The 18,324-nt window shown below is 45.0% G+C and overlaps 1 protein-coding gene across 7 annotated transcripts in view; it reads left to right on the top strand.

Moving 5' to 3' along the window:
- Positions 1–15,808, top strand: part of NEO1 (neogenin 1) — a 235,704-nt gene extending 219,896 nt beyond the window's left edge. For all 7 annotated transcript variants that reach the window (XM_042988437.1, XM_042988434.1, XM_042988439.1 and 4 more), the window contains 6 exons: positions 3,622–3,860; positions 4,478–4,570; positions 7,937–8,095; positions 12,075–12,338; positions 14,653–14,789; positions 14,989–15,808. In XM_042988437.1, coding sequence (XP_042844371.1) covers positions 3,622–3,860; positions 4,478–4,570; positions 7,937–8,095; positions 12,075–12,338; positions 14,653–14,789; positions 14,989–15,072 — 976 coding nt within the window. In that variant the 3' untranslated portion in view covers positions 15,073–15,808. The remainder of the gene's footprint in view (positions 1–3,621; positions 3,861–4,477; positions 4,571–7,936; positions 8,096–12,074; positions 12,339–14,652; positions 14,790–14,988) is intronic.
- The last annotated feature ends 2,516 nt before the right edge of the window (positions 15,809–18,324 follow it).

Genomic DNA, 18,324 nt, shown 5'->3' with positions numbered 1-18,324 from the left:
GCAAGATGCATGTGTTTGATAACAATGAATTTGGTTTTAGTACCGAGGACGAGTACAGAGTAACCACCCTGTCACTGCCACTAGTGACAGCTTCATGTCATTTTGTGTATGTTATGTGAGGTGCTGAATCTTTCTTTTGCCCAAAGTAGCTTTCTAGATCTTGCAGAGCATCTCTTTTCCAAGGGAATGGGAGCTCATTTTATAAGCCTCCTGGTTACTGCCTCTTACACCTCTCCTTGTCCCCTTTTGATTATAGAAAACGGTTTCTCTTAAAAGCCTCAGAGATGACATTATTTCTACTCTAGAATTTTCCTGCAAGCTTCTTTGTTTGGCATTTCACATTTATTTACCTTTATGAACTTAGTTTTATATCTAGTTTCAGAAATCTTGAGATCTTTATTTAAAAGAGTCTAAAAAAACAAAGTGACATAATTCCTTAGTGCTTTGGAGAATTTAAAATTCAAAGTAAATAAAAAAGACTTATTCTTCAGATTGAGAGGTAGGAAACTGAGTGGATAATAGGCTCTGTACAATAGGCTCTGTACTTTGTACTTGAATCTGCAAGTCCTACAGATTTGGGTCCTTTGGTTTAAAAAGAATTGTACCGAGGGGACACCTGGGTGGCTCAGTCAGTTAAGCATCCGACTTCAGCTCAGGTCGTGAGTTCAAGCCCCGCATCGGGCTCACTGCTACCAGCACAGAGCCCACTTCAGATCCTCTATCCCCCTCCCTTCTTGCCCCTCCCCACTCACACTGTCTCTCAAACATGAACATTTCTTTTTTTAAAAAAATTTTTTTAATGTTTTTATTTATTTTTGAGACAGAGAGAGACAGAGCATGGACGGGGGAGGGTCACAGAGAGAGGGAGACACAGAATCTGAAACAGGCTCCAGGCTCTGAGCTGTCAGCACAGAGCCCGACGTGGGGCTCGAACTCACGGACTATGAGATCATGACCTGAGCCGAAGTCGGACACTCAACCAACCGAGCCACCCAGGCGCCCCGACATTTCAAAAAGAATTGTATTCAGTCTTCATGGAGCTTTCCCTCCCCCTCTCCCAGTGACCATCTTTCCAGGTGTTCCATGAATACTAAAAAATATGTGAGCTTTTCTTATCACTTTTCTCCCTTTCTGATACCTGAAGTACCTCCCATTTCAATTGTAGCTGTTTATAGACTCTTACAACCTCAGTGATGACCGAGCATTTAGGGCCTCATTGCTTCTCAACATGTTCCTCATTAGCCGCCTTACCCTTGGCAGATGAGAACTACCTCCGGGTACCACCATTGGATCCAAAAACCTTCCTCTGCATACTTCCTCCAATTGTTCATTTATCCTCTGGATCAGTGGCTCTCATCTTTCTAATACCTTGTACTTGCTGTTACCCCCTCTCTGGCACAGCCAACCTTTCACTCTCTCGGTTCTATACCTTCAGCAGTTAAGCGTGCTCAGACTCTTTCATCTTAAGAAATCAGTATAATTATAACCCTTATTCTGCTGCGTAGTCCTTACCACTGGCCTTTTACAAACCCCTGTCTTTCCCTTCACCACAGAATTTCTTTTTTTTTTTTTTTTTTTTTTTTAATCTTTTTCAACGTTTTTTATTTATTTTTGGGACAGAGAGAGACAGAGCATGAACGGGGGAGGGGCAGAGAGAGAGGGAGACACAGAATCGGAAACAGGCTCCAGGCTCCGAGCCATCAGCCCAGAGCCTGACGCGGGGCTCGAACTCACGGACCGCGAGATCGTGACCTGGCTGAAGTCGGACGCTTAACCGACTGCGCCACCCAGGCGCCCCCAGAATTTCTTGATTACTGCGTCCACTCGTCCACTTTTCCATTGCTTACTCATGCTTCAGTCCTTTTCAATCTGGATTCTGCTCCTACAACTTTTATCAAAATTGCTTTTGGTAAGGACCAGTGACCTCCATATTGCTGAAGCCAGTAGACGTTTTTTAGTCCTCATCTTAATCTCTCAACAGTGTTCAACTCAACTACTCCTTCCTTTTGAAACATTCTCTTCTCTTGTATTTCATGATTGTATGGTTTTGTTTTTTTTTTTTCACAGCTCCTCCTGTCTACCCAGCCATCAAATACAAACCTTCCTTAGGGTCTGGTCCTAGCCTGACTTCTCCCTCTATGCTCTTCCCCAGTGATATCTGCTCCCATGGCTTCATTTACTGTTGGCATTCCAGTTACTTCTGTGTTTCTATCTCTAGCCAGGGCCTCTCTTCTGAGTCTCAGACTTGCACACCACTTGCCTCTTCTGCATTTCCTCTTGAGTGTCTCAGAGGCACTCAGCATGTCCAAGACAGAATTTATGATCTTTTCTGTGAAACCTGCTTCTACTGCATTAATGCCAATGTTAGTGAATGGCTTATCCTCACACCTTGTCTTCATCATCTGCTCCTCTTGCTTCGTTACTCCCACCCCACCAAATCTCAAATGACCAAATCTCGTCATTTCTGCCCCCTGAATAGCTGTCAAGTGTGCCCCTTTCCTTCATTCCACTATCCTGAACCACCATCAGTCATGGCTAAGACTATTGCAGTAGCATCCTGTTTGGTCTCCTGTTCTGTCCCCTACCACATAGATCCGTTCGTCACACCACAGTTAGCATAAATTTTTAACTCAAAATTGATCTTCTTACTCTCCTGCTTAAAACCACGTAGTGAAATTAAACTCTTGGCATGTCTCTAAAAGCCCTTTATGGTCTGGGCTCCCTTTCCACCATCATTTCCTGTCATTCTTCCCATGGTTCACTGTGCTCCCACCACTCAGGACTTCTTACAATCCCTCTGATACACCAGGCTGTTGTGCTCTGCTGCAGGACTTTGACATAAGCTGATTTCATCAGCTGGAAGGCATTTTCCGCCCTTCCTTCTTTAAGTCTTGACTTTGGCGTCACCTCTTCCTCCAGGTTTGTCCTCTCCACCTTATGCGCAACTATTAAGAAGTAACTGTAACTCTTGGCATTTCGTTAAGTTCAGAATATTTTAAAATACTTAGTTCAATACTGTCTTCCTCACTTGACCAGAAATGCTGTGGGCACAGCAAGCCAACACAGGGATTGACTGGCATACAATGGACACCTAATAAATGCTTACTGAGTGGATGAGTGAGCGAATGGAGAAACTAAGGCACAGAGGAGTAGACACTGTCATCTGCTTTCGTGACTTTACCTGTTTGGTAGTCCTTGTTTGGGTTACCTAAAATGTTCCCTTCCTTTTTTATGAGCCATAGACTACCTCTACTCCACTCTTACATTTCTAATTAATGTTTTCTGTCTATTGTTTGGAACTGGAGGAGAAACCTTCTGCTTTAGAGATTGTTTAATCTTAAAATGCTGTCTAATATGTTGATAAAAAAATAGTCACAAAACAGTAGTCAAATGTGCCCTTGTATGTATCTCTAAATACGGGTGGACAAAGCAGAGATACCCTTATTATTCCCTGAAGTGAACTTACTGCCTCGGTTTTTTGTTGTTTCGTTTGTGTGTTTTTAGTTTCTGCCTTTGCTTGAAGCATCTCTCAGATGGGCAGTTTTAGTCACTCAAGCCTTTGACAAATATGTTCAAAAGCATGACTTAAAAAAAAAAAAACCCTCTTAAATTTGTGCCTAGGAAACGAGCTGCTTGCAAATCAGTGAATGGTTCCCACAAGTACAAAGGGAACTCCAAAGATGTCAAACCCCCAGACCTCTGGATCCATCATGAGAGACTGGAGCTGAAACCCATCGATAAGTCTCCAGACCCAAATCCCATCATGACTGATACTCCAATTCCTCGGAACTCTCAAGATATCACACCAGTTGACAATTCCATGGACAGCAACATCCATCAAAGGCGGAATTCATATAGAGGTGCAGGTTATCCCCAAATATGGGGAGACTATTTCCATTTAAATCATTTTCTGTTTTCTACAATTGCCTCAATTTGGTGATTCCTGTGTGAGGTTAGGTTTAAAGAAATCTGTGTGGTGGGATTTGATCAACATCAGGTAAAGAATAGCTAACCTGAAGGAAAAAAAAAAAGAATAGCTAGCTTGTCGTGGGGGAGAGGTTCTGTACCCAAATGAGATAGCTTTCTGGATCTGTTAGTTCTCCTCTCATGTGTTGCCAACTCGATACTCAAATATTTGAGACAACCTAGCCCACGTCTGTACATTTCATCCTGTCCCTTCATTTGGAGTCCACCTGTCATTGTGGTTTTCAGAATGTTCTGGTCTGGATGCCCTTACTCACAGACACCACACTGAAGCATGGTAGGCAGCATTGTGTCAACTGCATTGACTCTCAGCAGAGACTTCCTGTAATGCACTACTGGTCATTCGCCTCTTTATTTCATTTTCTGTAGAAACACCTCATCCCCATCATGGTGTTTGTGAGTCCTGAGTCCCCCACCAGAGATGTTCTGCTGCTGAGCCTACGTAGTGGCGTAGGGCATACACTTGTAACTAACCTCTGTATTTGATGTCTAGGGCATGAGTCAGAGGACAGCATGTCTACACTGGCTGGAAGGCGAGGAATGAGACCAAAAATGATGATGCCATTTGACTCCCAGCCACCCCAACGTAAGTTAAAAGCCTCTCATTTGCCCTGTGCTATCAGTATATCTAGTCATTCTGGGGAGCAACTATGAATGATCTCTTTGACTTCACTTGATCCTAACACAAAAGATAACCTACTGAAGCTGGCACCTTGAGGGAAAAAATACCAAACATACTTTGCAATTAATATTATTCGTGAGACTATTTTCTTTAGATAAATAAGCTAAAAAGCCAACTCCCTCAGTCTCTCAGGAACAGGGAAGTTGCCAGTCTCCCTGACAATGTGCATAGCATCTCCATGGCACAAATGAGGAAGCCAAATTTCACAGTACTCCCTAGACTTCCTGATACGCACTCAGTGTTGATGGGGCACCTGTGGAATTTTTTCTAATTAATGGACTTTATATTTTAGAGAATTTTTAAGTTTATAAAACAGAGTTTTTAAAACACAATTTTTCAATCTTATTTGAAACCTTATTTGCCTCACTTTCATAAGCATAAAAGTTACCTAGCCTTATTTGCCTCACTTTCATAAGCATAAAAGTTACCTAGCCTTCTTTAATAACGTTTGAAATCCAAAGTGAAATATCATGACTGAAAACCCAAAGGCAATGGGACAGACCAATTTCTTTTTTGAAACGACTGTGTCTTCTCCCTTGTCACTGTTTTCAAGATAGGGAAGCAGTTCAGACTAGCTAGCACAGTGGGGCTCTCAGTGCGGGTCCCTGCACCAGCCTAGAGTGATACAAAACCACCTGCCTACTAAGAGCAAGTTTAAAAAACTTGGAAGTATTTGCTCTAAGCTGAACAGGTGCCCAGTAAGCCTTAACACTGCCCATCCTGAAAGCATCCATTAGATCACTTTTCAATTTAACCTAAATGAGCCTTTGAATTTGTTATTCATTTCATAAGATGTCTGATTTCAGAACTCTCAGGCATCTCTCTGTTGACAAGTGGCAGGGATTTAAACCACAGATACCCTACACACAAAGGAATGAACCATGACTCCCTATGCTTGGAAACTGGCGAAACACCCAAGTGTGTAAGTGTGTGCACACACACACACACACACATACACACACTGTGCACAAACATGTAGACACTAGCCTCTAAAAATCAGCTTTGGAAGAGAAAGGCTGATTCGTTAATAGGTCATTTCTGCATGAAGTAGTTTTTGCTCAGGGACCGTGATGAAAAATGAAGAGCCTGAACTTGGAAACATGCAGGGGGAAAAACATGGTTTTCCTCTTACAAGAGGTGCCCAGGATGGGGTCCCCAGGTTTAAAACATAAATGTCTGAAAAGAGTAAATCCATTATAGTTGCTTTTAATTTATAGGAAGATGGTAGCTTGACTGCTTATTTGTCTCGTATAAGATTTTAGTTTTTACCTGAACTGGCTTATTTTTAAATGTTAAGGAGAAAAGATATGTTATACCAGTTGGTAACAGTTCTTTTTTCTTTCTTTGGGAGGGGGATGGGTAAGGTGTACACATAAATATACAGTATTATTTAATTTGTGCCTTAATGGTTGGGTGAGTGAGTGGAATCTTTAATTCAGGAATCTGGAAACCAGGTACCCCGATGTACTTGTGACCTTCAGGTTTTGAGATCTCCTTTTCTGCCTGTGGCTCCAGTCCTTTCTCTCAAGCTGCAGCTCCCTGAAGTCTGTCTTCACCATCCACCTTCCTATTGCCAGCATTGGGCTGGTCTCAGTCAGCCTTGTACAAGACCTTGCTCAGAAGCCTCAGGATCCAAGTCAGCTGGCAGCTAGTAATTGCCAGCTGTAATCTAGGCAGGCACTCTCACATTGTTTTCTTTTTCTACTTGGAAAGATTGGAAATGCCTTTAAAAAGAGGAAGTCAATTTTTTTTTTCTTTGTTAGAGTCCTGCATACCTAGGATGCTTTGCAGGTTGGACTTCCTAGGTAAAAATCAGGAGGCTTCTTTCCCTCGTCCTAGCCTCAATTCTAGAAAATGCTGATTCTGAAGCTTCTTGCTCCTAAAAACCACCTATCTTCCCCCTAAAGGAAATGCTGACTCCCAGACTGCCCTGAACCCTCCTCTGCCAGCTTTTCCAAGTGTTTTATTCTGAAGGACCACCTGAGCCTTCTGGTCTTTTGGTGGAGCCATCTGCTTGTCCAGCAAGTGGCCAGGACAGGAAATAGCTGGAGAATAAAAGCATCCTGTTTATTGACTAGGATTTTTCTTCACCAGAGTAATTTTGAGTGGCCTCACAAAGATCTAGGGAGATCCTTGATGACAGAGACATTTAATAGACTCCAAAGGCTAATTAAGCTTTATCATAGTTTGTGAAGCCCTTACTTAGAGGGAAAAAAAAAGATCCCCTGTGTTCCTAATCAGCCCCACCTGTTTGCCTGTTTAAGGGTTTAGAGCCGACCATGTTGGTCTTAAACATTCTGTTTCTAAAAGTGCTCTAAGGGAGGACCAAAGAGAGGCTTATTCCCCAGCTGGGCTTCTGGTTTTGTTTGTTTGCATCTCAATCAATAATGAAGCCTCATTAAAGAAGTGTTTTGTCTTCATAGAAAGTTGTATATGAAATATCTGTGTGGAAACTTGGATTCTATAGCTAAATGCAGCAAATTTAATTCCTTAGCTTTTGTGGGATGGAAAGAGGCAATTAGGAAAGATCCATTTATATTTTAAAATGTGAATGGATGTGGCTGAGCTTCCAGACGAGAAGAGAAGCGGTCAGAGATGGTGCCATAGGCCTGTGTTCCATACTTTTCTTACAACTTTGGAGTTCAGGCCCATTTGCATCCTTTTAAGATACGAAAACTGATTAAGCGGCTACTCATTCATTCAGCCTCAATGCCTACTGCATGCCTCATCCAACTGTAAGAAAAACGGACCGTGTTAGGAATATAATCAGAGGAAAAGAGACTTGTATTTTTTTTTAGCAGGAGAAAAAAAAATGATAGAAACCTCAACCATCATTTGTTTGCTAATGGATTTATATTTTGTGACATATTCAGTTCGATGTTTTAATAACTCATGTAATCCATGTTTATTGTAGAAGAATTGGAAAATACAGGTGAACCAAAAGAGATTTTTTTTTGACTCCTGACCACTCTTCCCCACAAGATAATCCCCGTAAACATTTTAGTACCTATTCCTCCAAGGTTTTTTTTTTTTTTTGTTTTGTGTGTGTATGTGTGTGTGTGTGTGTGTAGACAAATACATAGCAGTATGTTGATTTTTTAAAAAAACAAATGTAAAATCCATGACTAATTGTTCACATCCAGCTGCCACCCAGAAGCCAAGGGAACGGTCGTACCGCATGGGAGGGGCAGGGGCGGCTTTGCTCTTGAACTGTACTTGTGTGTGTGTGCAAGCACGTTAAGCACTTCTCTGTCTTGTGTTCGTTCACAGCTGTGATTAGTGCCCATCCCATCCATCCCCTCGATAACCCTCACCATCATTTCCACTCCAGCAGCCTCGCTCCTCCAGCCCGCAGTCATCTCTACCACCCGGGCAGCCCGTGGCCCGTTGGCACATCCCTGTCCCTTTCAGACAGGGCCAATTCCACAGGTGAGAGATGAGGCTCGAGCCCCCGATGGAAAGCATCCTGGGAGTTGGCAAGCCCAGATGGGGAGGACTTGCCCTGCTTAGAAGGATTTGGAATTTTTCTGTGTTATTTATGTATCATAACATTTCTGTTACTGACTCAAATTTGTTTCTATAAAACTCACCCCATTTTCTTCTCCCTAAGTTGTTAAGTACTCAGTGCAAGGTGTTCTTTCAGTACAAACGCAATAACTCTAATCACATAACCATGTCCTGTTCCATCAAGTTGCATCTTAATTCAGTCATGTTTTCAAGTTTCTTTATTTTTTTAATCTTACAGTCTGAAAGGAAATCTCATTCTGGGTGATTTTTCAGACACTAGAGGTAGCCTTTGCCTCATAGTCACCCTGATGTTGGGAGGGTCTGTAGGGCAGCCATAAGGTAAATTCTCATCTGAGGTCTCACTGCATTCTCCTGCTGTGGCCCGGAGTGAGAGGAGTACCGCGGGGCCACATTGAATTCTGTGCCTCAGATTGTACACCTCAGGATGTGCCCGGTGGACGATTGAAGTTACAAGGGGCTGCACAGACATAGATCATCTCTAAACAGCAGGTAGAAATTAGCCTAAAAATCTGCAGTGCATTGCCAGACAACCATGCCCCAGTTGGGATATCTCAGGAAATAGCATTATCAAAACAGTTTTAGGGAGGAAATCGTGAAGGTGAGGAGACAGTAAACGGAACAAATACTGTTACTCCTCATTAGATGAGAATGAACTTCCATCTTCTCAGTTTTAAGGCAAAAATCTAGTAGCTTCTCATATGTACAGTATGTTCTTTTTCCACCATTTGAAACTTGTCTATTAATAGTTATGACGTTACTAGTAGGACTAAATTTTGGTCGTTCTGGAAAACAAGAGAACTTCAAGTGAATTCCATTTTTTAAAAACACCTCAAAACCTCATGCTAGAAGTTTGGGTTGCCAGTAACACTCCCCCTCCCCTTTAAGTTTTGATCAATTTGAAATATACCTAAAACATCAAATGAAGGTCAAAGCTTTATTTAGGGATCTACTGACTCCCACAATTACCTCTCCCAAAGCTTTACTTGGTTTGGACAACGCCACTTAAACCCACGTCAGAAATTGGCCTTATGCTCTCTCCCTCAAGATCCAGGTTTGGGGTCCTGCCCCAGGGAGAGACCATCTGCCAGAGGCTGTATGGAGAACCACCCTCTGGCTCACAGACTTAGTCTCAGAACAGGGACCAGAGCGCAGACCTCCAGATGTGCTCTTAGAAAGCATTTTTATGTCCTGACTCTGTTTCTCTATTTTTAAGGCAGAGGAGTCCCACCCACTAAGATGTGGGCCTGCCAGAGTGCATGGTAGGCTCTTCCCAACCAGATTAGCCCCTCTTCCTTCCTCTCAGACTAGGAGGGGTCAAAGGTTGGCAAGAAGCAGGGCAGCCCCGCCCAGCCCTCAGCCAGGTAGTCTAGTGCTGCTGAAAGCCCTAGTCTGTACGGACTTGGGCAGAGAGTGAAGAGAGGGCAAAGTAAAGATCTGCATCACTAGAGGGTTCCTCACTTTAATGACCAGGGGGATAAAGAAGGTAAACTAATGACTGGGAAAGTCACTGAAGATGGATTTGAAACATAGAGCAAGTCTCTAGAAATCATCTGCATTCTCTCACTGTTGTATTTTCCTGTGTCTCTGGAGCTCCGAGCTGCCACCAGCCCTGCACAGGCGGGCTAGGCGTGACTCGGACCGGCCAGGGCAGTCCTTGCTCTGGAGACCATTTACTGTGTCACCACCACTTGACGTAGGAAGAGCACTTTCCTTTTGTCCAAGCCCTTGGCCAGTGTGAACTTTGTGTGTCTTAAACTCTGAGAGGTAAGTCAGTCAGGAAGTAGACTCCTCACCAAGCGGAAGTTTAGTTACAGCATAGTTTTCCTCGTGAGCCAGCAGTGTTGCACACTTTCAGGGCACACCCTTCACTGAGAGTATAGTGTGCCTCGTGCCCTCTGTAGTTACACCACAAGACAGCCCTGGTCTGTGGCAGCAGGCCAGGGCTCTGACTCATGTAGGCAGCCCTATCTTCTTTTTTTTACATTTCCCACCATCTCTTTGGCCCTCAAAAGCTTATGTATGAAATTAAGGCCGTTGAGGCAGCCGAGGTAGGCCTCTGTGCCCAGAGCTGACCCAGCCCGCCTGCCGATACAAGCTGACGGTCCCGATTGGAGCCTGCCTTTTTCTCTGCTGCTCCCTGCAACCCTCCTTGACCAGCTTCTCCCTGGCCGAGGATCACACGGAGTGGGTCCAGCAGCTCCCAGCTGTGGCTGTGGCTGTTTAAGCAAGCACAAGAAACAAGGTCCTTGGTGCACCTCTTGAGAGGATGAAAAGTGACCTACTCCTAGTAGGGTTATCATCACAGCCAGGCTTTCAGCACTAGGGGGAGAGGAGTCCCTCATCCCTGAGACCCAAGGTCTTTAAGCTAAGGGAGTAGCACTCGTGACTGGTGTGACTTGTCTCCTAAGAGCCCAAGGGAAGAGATTCAGTGATACCTCAGCAAAAGAGGCAGGGAAATAGATTGGATTTCTTCAGGCTACTCATGCATTACTACTTAAAAGAGTTTATTTTCCTTTTTTAGGTTGAGGACTCTAGGAGTCAGGGGAGGCCCGCCTCCTGACTAGCTGGTGCAGCCTATTTGCGGAGAGCTGGTGCCTCTGGGCCCCTTCTCAGGACAGGGATGTTGGTCTGCACCTGTTTGAAAGGGCTTCCTCTTATGGCCAGCCTGGGTCTTGGTGCTGCTTCTGCCGCTGCAGGGTCAGGGGCCATGTGGTACTGGAAATGGAAGGGCAGTTTGACGTGGTAGTTCAGAGCATGGGCTTGGGAGTCAGAGCACAGGGGTTCTGATCCCTGCCCTACCCATTCTATCTGCATCTTTGGGCGATGCCTAACCTCCCAGTGCCTTCTGAGTTACTATGAGGACTGAGGGAGGTAAGGAATACGAAGGGCATAGCATAGTGCCTGGCTCAGCGTAAGCACTCAGTAATTTACAAAGAAAAGAGCCTTATCAATTATTCAGGTCCCGTGTTCAGCACATTTCATACATCTTCTCAATCCTCAGTGAGTTATTTTATTCTTCCTGTTTTGTAGGTGAAAAAAAAACAGAGTTTCAGTGACTGCCACATTCACCCAGCTAGTATGCCAGGATTAGAGTCCAGGTTTATGAGACTCCAAAGCCAGTGCTTTTTTCATCCCCCCATGCTGCCTTCTAGAACAGCTCTGAGCCCTCTTCACGTATTTTGAGATTATCATGTTCTTCCTTAGTCTCCCCCTTCTCCAAGCTGATCTACCCCTGTTTTTCCCTCTGGACCCAAACACCCCTCCTATGGCATGCTCTTAAAGCTATTTGCAGACCTCTGGACTATTTGGTTGTCCAGGTCTCACTTGAGCTGTGGGGCTGTTGCTCTGGTGAGGCTGCACACAGTCCACAAAGGACATATTCACCACCTGTGGCATTGCTTCTCCTGTAGTAACCACCAGGCCTTGTGGGCAGATACTTGTCAGGTACCCAGCCAGCCTTAGTGACTAGATGTGTACTCTATGAAAGACCAGCTTCTAAGGCTGAGTGTCAAGGAGTGATGTTTTAATCTCTTTTTATACTTGTTTACATCTTAATAGACAGTAGTCTCAGGGACCTTTCTGTGTACTACATAGTAAGTACTGAGGAGAACTTTAAATCTGTAAAATTGTGACCACTTAGCTGTGTAGGTGAGAAGGTTCCAGCAGAGCGGCTGGTTGACAGAATTCTTTGGGACTCTCTTAGGTTAGTCCATTCCTACCTGGCCTTGTCAGTAGTGCTAAACCATCTTCCCTTGGACTAGCACTGATCCTAAGTGCTTATTGAACTGGTTTCAGGGGCCCTTAGAAGTAGCCAGAACCCCGGTATGTGCGTATGTTTCATGGTAGAAGAAATGCTAACATTTAGACTTTCCTGCTGTAGAATCCGTTCGAAATACCCCCAGCACTGACACCATGCCAGCCTCCTCGTCTCAAACATGCTGTACTGATCACCAGGATCCTGAAGGTGCTACCAGTTCCTCTTACTTGGCCAGCTCCCAAGAGGAAGATTCAGGCCAGAGTCTTCCTACAGCCCACGTTCGCCCTTCCCACCCATTGAAGAGCTTTGCTGTGCCGGCAATCCCGCCCCCAGGTCCTCCCACCTATGATCCCGCGTTGCCAAGCACACCATTACTATCCCAGCAAGGTGAGTGAGGGCGGCAGCACCACTGGAGGGGCCCTTTGGCTCTGGCTTATGGCAAAAGTCACTTCTTTGAAAATAACAAAGCAAGTATCTTCCAAGCTTATCCTAGCAATTTAGAGTAGCCGGAAGTCATTGCCCCTCTCAGGAAGTACATGGGCTCCCCTCCTTGGGGAATGCGTATGAACCAGAGAATAATTTGGTGAGGAGTGAGGGCTGACTTTTCAAATTGTGTTTTGGGTGCAGAATCCTTGATGGTAAAACCCAGTGGCCATGGGTATGGGCAACAGATCTAATCCATTCAGTTTCCCAGAAGTGCATCATCCTGTAGGGTTCCTACAATCTAGAGAAGGATCAGGGAGGCCAAGACACGGAAGCCAGGGGACCCTTTGGATGGGAAGTCTGTATTCCCTAGGTTCACGTGGCCCAACAAAGTCCCCTGACCTGAAAAGCATGCTTTTCCCCACTTCTCCGCATTATTATCTGTTACGATGGTTTGTTTTAGAATAAGTCAGTGGTTTTCAAGCTTTTTGGTCTCAGGATCCCTTTATACTCTTAAAAACTATTGAGACCATGAGAGAGCTTTTCTTTTCTTTTTTTTTTTTTCATTAAAAGAAATTTTTTTTAATGTTTATTTATTTTTGAGAGAGACAGAGACAGAATGTGAGTGGGTTAGGGGCAGAGAGAGAGGGAGACACAGAATCGGAAGCAGGCTCCAGGCTCTGAGCTGTCAGCACAGAGCCCGACATGGGGCTCAAACTCACGAGCCGTGAGATCATGACCTGAGCCGAAGTCGGACGTTCAACCGACTGAGCCACCCAGGCTCCCCGAGAGAACTTTTCTTCACATGGGCTCTATCTGTCTATAATTTACTATATTAGAAATTAAAACTCAGAACATTTTAAACTATTTTATTAATGCATTTAAGAATAGCAATAAATCTATCATATGAAGATAGCTTATTTTTCTGAAAAATAACTTCTCAAAACAAAACTACAGTGAGAAAAGTGACATTGTCTTCTGTTTTTGCAAATCTCTGTAATGTCTAGCTTAATAGAATGTAGCTGGATTCTCATACCTACTTCTGCACTCAGTCTGTTGCAGTATGTTATTTTGGTTGAAATATAAGAAAACCTTGGCCTCAGATAAGTTGGAAAAGGGAAGAGTATTATTTCAGATAACGGGATATTCTTTTTTGATACTATAGCAAAATGCAAGAAGTTGTAGTTTCTTACAGGTTTGTTTGTAATGTGGAATCAGAAACCATACCCATGAACTGTTCGTACTCTGTTCCATTAAAATCCATCTATCTTGTTCTTTGAGTGCCTGATATCAAACATCACACATTAGTCATTTGGAAAATACTGGTTCAGTAAGTTATACAGATCCTCCAAGTCTTGACTTATTTCTTTATACAATATCTAAAAATACATTTATTAATATCCCCAAAGGCTGTAAGTATTGGGAGGCTCTGAAGCTCATGGTGGCAGACACAAGTTTTTCAGGATTCTAATTTTCACTTGAAACTTAAATTTTATCGCTAGCAGTAACTACTGTCCATTGTTTCTCTTGAAGTGACCAGCTTTTTGTACTTTCTAGAAAATTTCTACAAACGCTCAAGTCTGAATAACTGGTTTGCCTTTCTTTGGACTAACGGTGTTTCATGATAAAAGCAACAATTGCGCTTGTAACTCAAGCTGTCACAAATGCCGGACTCGAAACAGCCACCATCCTTGAATATATAGCAGGAGTTCTTTATGCAGACTTTCCATCTTGTCACATAGAATATTGAAAAGATGTGTAATCAAGTTGAGATTTAATAAAATAATTTTTACTACTTCATTAAGGATGATCTTAATGAAACAGTCAAACTGTTTTGTTTTTTTCATTGCAAGGGGTGTCAGCTGATGACTTACAGTTTGGTGCCACTGCCTCAATTTGTGCTAAGGCTCCAATAGTTTTACCCACTGCTTTCATACCCTGAGTGCAAAGGTGAAAAATGTCTTCATATTATTTTGAAAAGAATTTTGACCTCCTGGACATCCCACAAGGATTCCATGGATACACCAAGGTGTGGTGACGCTTTGAAAACCATAGGAGTAGATTAGTTTTCCAAAGCCAAATGGAGTATTTTCTCTGGCCTCTGAGATGCCACACTTTCTCCCTCCTTCCATCTAGTGCAGCCTTTTCAGAGCCCGATCTGTGCACTGGGTCTGGGTGCGCCCCTCACCCAGAAGCAGCATTTGGACCTTAGTTGCCTGGGTGCGGAATGGGGGGAGCGGGCTCAGCCATACACCTGATGGTGTGCTTTCCCCCTCAGCTCTGAACCATCACATTCACTCGGTGAAGACAGCCTCCATTGGGACTTTAGGAAGGAGCCGGCCTCCTATGCCAGTGGTGGTTCCCAGTGCCCCTGAAGTGCAGGAGACCACGAGGATGCTGGAAGACTCCGAGAGTGTAAGTTCCTGGGCCACCAGCCCAGCCACGATGTCTAGGTGCATGTCCCGCAACCTGCGAGTGTGCTGGTCACACTGACACTCGGTGCTGGCCCAGAAGTGTGAAGCAGATGCACTCATTCATTGAGCACATGTACACTGAGCATCTCCTCTGAGCCGGGAAGCATGCTGAGGGTTTATCTGCTTTCTCTTTGTTGCAGAGCTATGAACCAGATGAGCTGACCAAAGAGATGGCCCACCTGGAAGGACTAATGAAGGACCTAAACGCCATCACGACAGCATGACGACCTTCCCCAGGACATGACTGCAGACCTGGGTCTAGAAGTCTTGGGACGGAGCCTGGAAAGCAAGGATTGTACAGAGCACGTGAGGACAGCACTTGAGAACACAGAGCGAGCAAGCAGACCGGTCAGCGCCCCTGTGTGGGGCTGGCTCCGGGCATGGCCACCTGCCTTCTCCTGGTCAGCCTGGAAGAAGCCTGTGTCGAGGCGGCTTCCCTTTGCCTGCCAACACCCTGCAGGACTGGGCACCATGGGCCAAAATTTTGTGTCCAGGGAAGAGGCAAGAAGTGCGACGACCTACATTTCACTTTGTGGTCAGGCTGTGTCTTCGTGCTGCGACTGCATCGCCTCTATGGAGTGTAGACATTGGCATTTATGTACAATTTTATTTGTGTCCTATTTTATTTTACCTTCAAAAGAAAAACACTATCAAAAACCAAGGGAGTCCATGGTGTTCTCCACAAGTGGTTGACGTTTGACTGCTTGTTTGAATTATGTATGGAAAGTCATTGACAGTGTGGGTTGTTCCAGGGGTTGGCTTGTTTTTTGTTTTTGTTTTTATTTTTGAATTCCAAGTCATTGCATCCTCTACCAGCTGTTAATCCATCACTTTGAGGGGGGAGGAAATGTTGCATTGCTGTTTGTAAGCTTTTTTATTATTTTTTTATTATAATTATTAAAGGCCTGACTTTCTCCTCTCATCACTGTGAGATTACAGATCTATTTGAATGAAATGTAACATTGAAAAGACTTGTTTGTTGCTTTCTGTGCAGTTTCAAAGTATTGGGGTGGGGGTGGGCTGGGGGGTTGGGAATAGGAAATGGCGGGGCTGCTGAGGTCTGTGAATGTTTCAGTCGATGTACTTTCTTCCAGAAGCCTGCAGAGAATGGAAGCATCTTCTTTATTGTCCTTTCCTGGCATGTCCATCTCTATTGTCACTAAGTTGCAACTGGAGTTTCGTTTGGATCTAGTTTAAAAAAAAAATTCTTCTGTGCAATAGGTGAGTTCGAGAACTTAGCTGCCCTGATGTCTTGGTCATATCCTGATAAGAATGTCCATGCTGAGGCGCCAGTGCCATATTTCCAGCTACAGGAGTGATGCCGGAACAGGACAAGAGCCCAAGCCTGTTCCTGGGAAATCAGGGGAAAAGATGGAGTCCCTTTCCTGCTGTTATCATGTGTTCCCTGGGGGAGGCCAGAGGTGAAGGAAGGAACTTTGTCTCCACACAGGACTCCTTGCTTCTCTCTAGCTCCTGTCCTCAGCCAGCCTGGCTCTCGCTGCCGTGTTTCAGAGCCGCTTAGGAAAAGCATTCCCAGGATGAGGCAGGCAGGGGCTGTAGCACCCTTGAAGCTCTCCTTTCTGAACATTGTAGATAACGGGACAGGGACAGCGGAAAGGGACAGAGGAGGCGGCTGCCCCCTCCTCCATCCCAGCAGCTCAGTGAAGCCCCTAATTAGAACAGGGTAGCAGGAGGTTGGTGAAGTAATGCTGAGAGGCCCAGCCACATACACAGAAGCCTTTGCCTTTGCCAACAGTTCTCATGTTCTTTGTCTTAAAAAGGTAAGGAGCTGAGGTGGGTTTTTTGGGTTTTTTGTTTTATTTTTTCTTTTGTTTTGTTTTGTTTTGTTTTGTTTTGTTTTTTACTATTGAGAATCTATTCCGACAAAACACAGGACTGACCCTCAAGCATCTTCCCCTACTCCCTACCACTCCCCGGAAGACAGTGTGGAAGGCAGTATAGGAGCATCAGGCTTTGGTTCTGTAGCCAAGAAGAGTTCAGCTGGCTGAGACCACCAGGGGGCGCCCAGCCTACCCGCCTTGGCCCTGCAGGCACCCCACTTGCCTTTGTACATTGGTCACTTCTCCTTTTTTAGGTCTTAACACATATTTGCTTTTTTAGAAGATGAACTCTTTGTATTTATTATTTGGGGGGCAATGAAAAGTGCAATGCCGGAACTCCCGCCACCGTGCCGGCCTGTCGTGGAGGGCAGTGCCAGGCGGGATTCTGGAAAACCAGTGCACTTCAACTGATCCTGAACAGAGCACTCAGAGCACTCTGGACACCAGGAGGGCTAGATTCCCCAGAAACTGTCTTACCTTTTGCCCAAAGAAACGTGCTCGGTATTCGGGGCATTCCCTCCCGTGAACCCTGACACTCGTGTTACCTCAGGGCCTTGGAACCTGGATACTGCCACAGAGCTGGGGCGGGGGGGGGGGGGGGGGGGGGCGGGGCCTATTTTTAAATAAAATAACTGTTCAAAGTTGGGGGATTTTTTAAAATTAAAAAGGAAAGCTATTCTGTATTGCACCTTTTCACAATTTAATACATTTTCTTACATTTTCCTGTGATTTTTGCAATTAAACCATTGTGTGTCTTGTAATGTCTAGTTGAGCTGCTGTTCAGCAGCTTCCTTCAGGAGGATTTGGAACACATGTGTCTGTTGCCTTGTCGCCTGCTGGAGGGGGGCCTGGAGGACTGCTGGGGACTAGTCTCTGTACACACTTGTTTGGCCTTTTCTGTAGTTGATGCTGTAAACTCTATGGCTTTTTAAAAAAAAATTTCATGTTTTTATTTAGTATTGGAAATCCAATACACTTTTTTAATCCAATCAAACTCTGGTGTGGTCAAAGAGTGTTTTTCCTGGAGAAAACAGAACTGCGGGGTCCCCTGTTCCCTGCCCCAAAATGACTTTACCGTTTCCCTCACCACCTCAAAGGCAGGAGTTGTTCAGGGCACGCAGGGAGGTGTGGCAGGTGAGCCAGGAGACTGCAGGCAGTGGTAGGGTTGTCCACCAGCCCTGAACGGGAGTCCTGTCCCTGTCCCCGACACCACCAACCCCCCCCCCCCCGCTTTGCTGCCCTGCAGGGAGGAGCAACCTGAAGAATGGGAGGTGACAGCTGGTCCAAAGGGCCAAGTGGCCCCAGCAGAGAAGTGCAGCCGCCCCCGGAGGGTGTGTAAAGGCCAGGTCACTGATGTGGCAGCGTCCTCGGGCACACTGAGCACCCTGCAGACCTGCGCCCTCCCCTCCTGCCCTGCCTCTCATGGACTTTGTGACACGAGAGGCAGCGTCCACTAGGAGCCCCACCTTTCCCAGGCAACCTCACTCTCAGTCTCCACCCTGGCTCTTAGCTTAGGCTACTGTAACAAAAATACCGCAGACTAGAGGACATAAACAGCAGACAATTATTTCTCACTATTCTGGACGCTGGGAAGCTCAAGGTAGAACAGATGCTGTGTCTGGCGAGGACCTGCTT

The sequence above is a fragment of the Panthera tigris genome, chromosome B3 (genome assembly GCF_018350195.1).
Source record: "Panthera tigris isolate Pti1 chromosome B3, P.tigris_Pti1_mat1.1, whole genome shotgun sequence".
NCBI lineage: Eukaryota > Metazoa > Chordata > Mammalia > Carnivora > Felidae > Panthera > Panthera tigris.
Note: the sequence above shows the minus strand (reverse complement) of the source record. Positions and strands in the feature narration are given on the sequence as shown.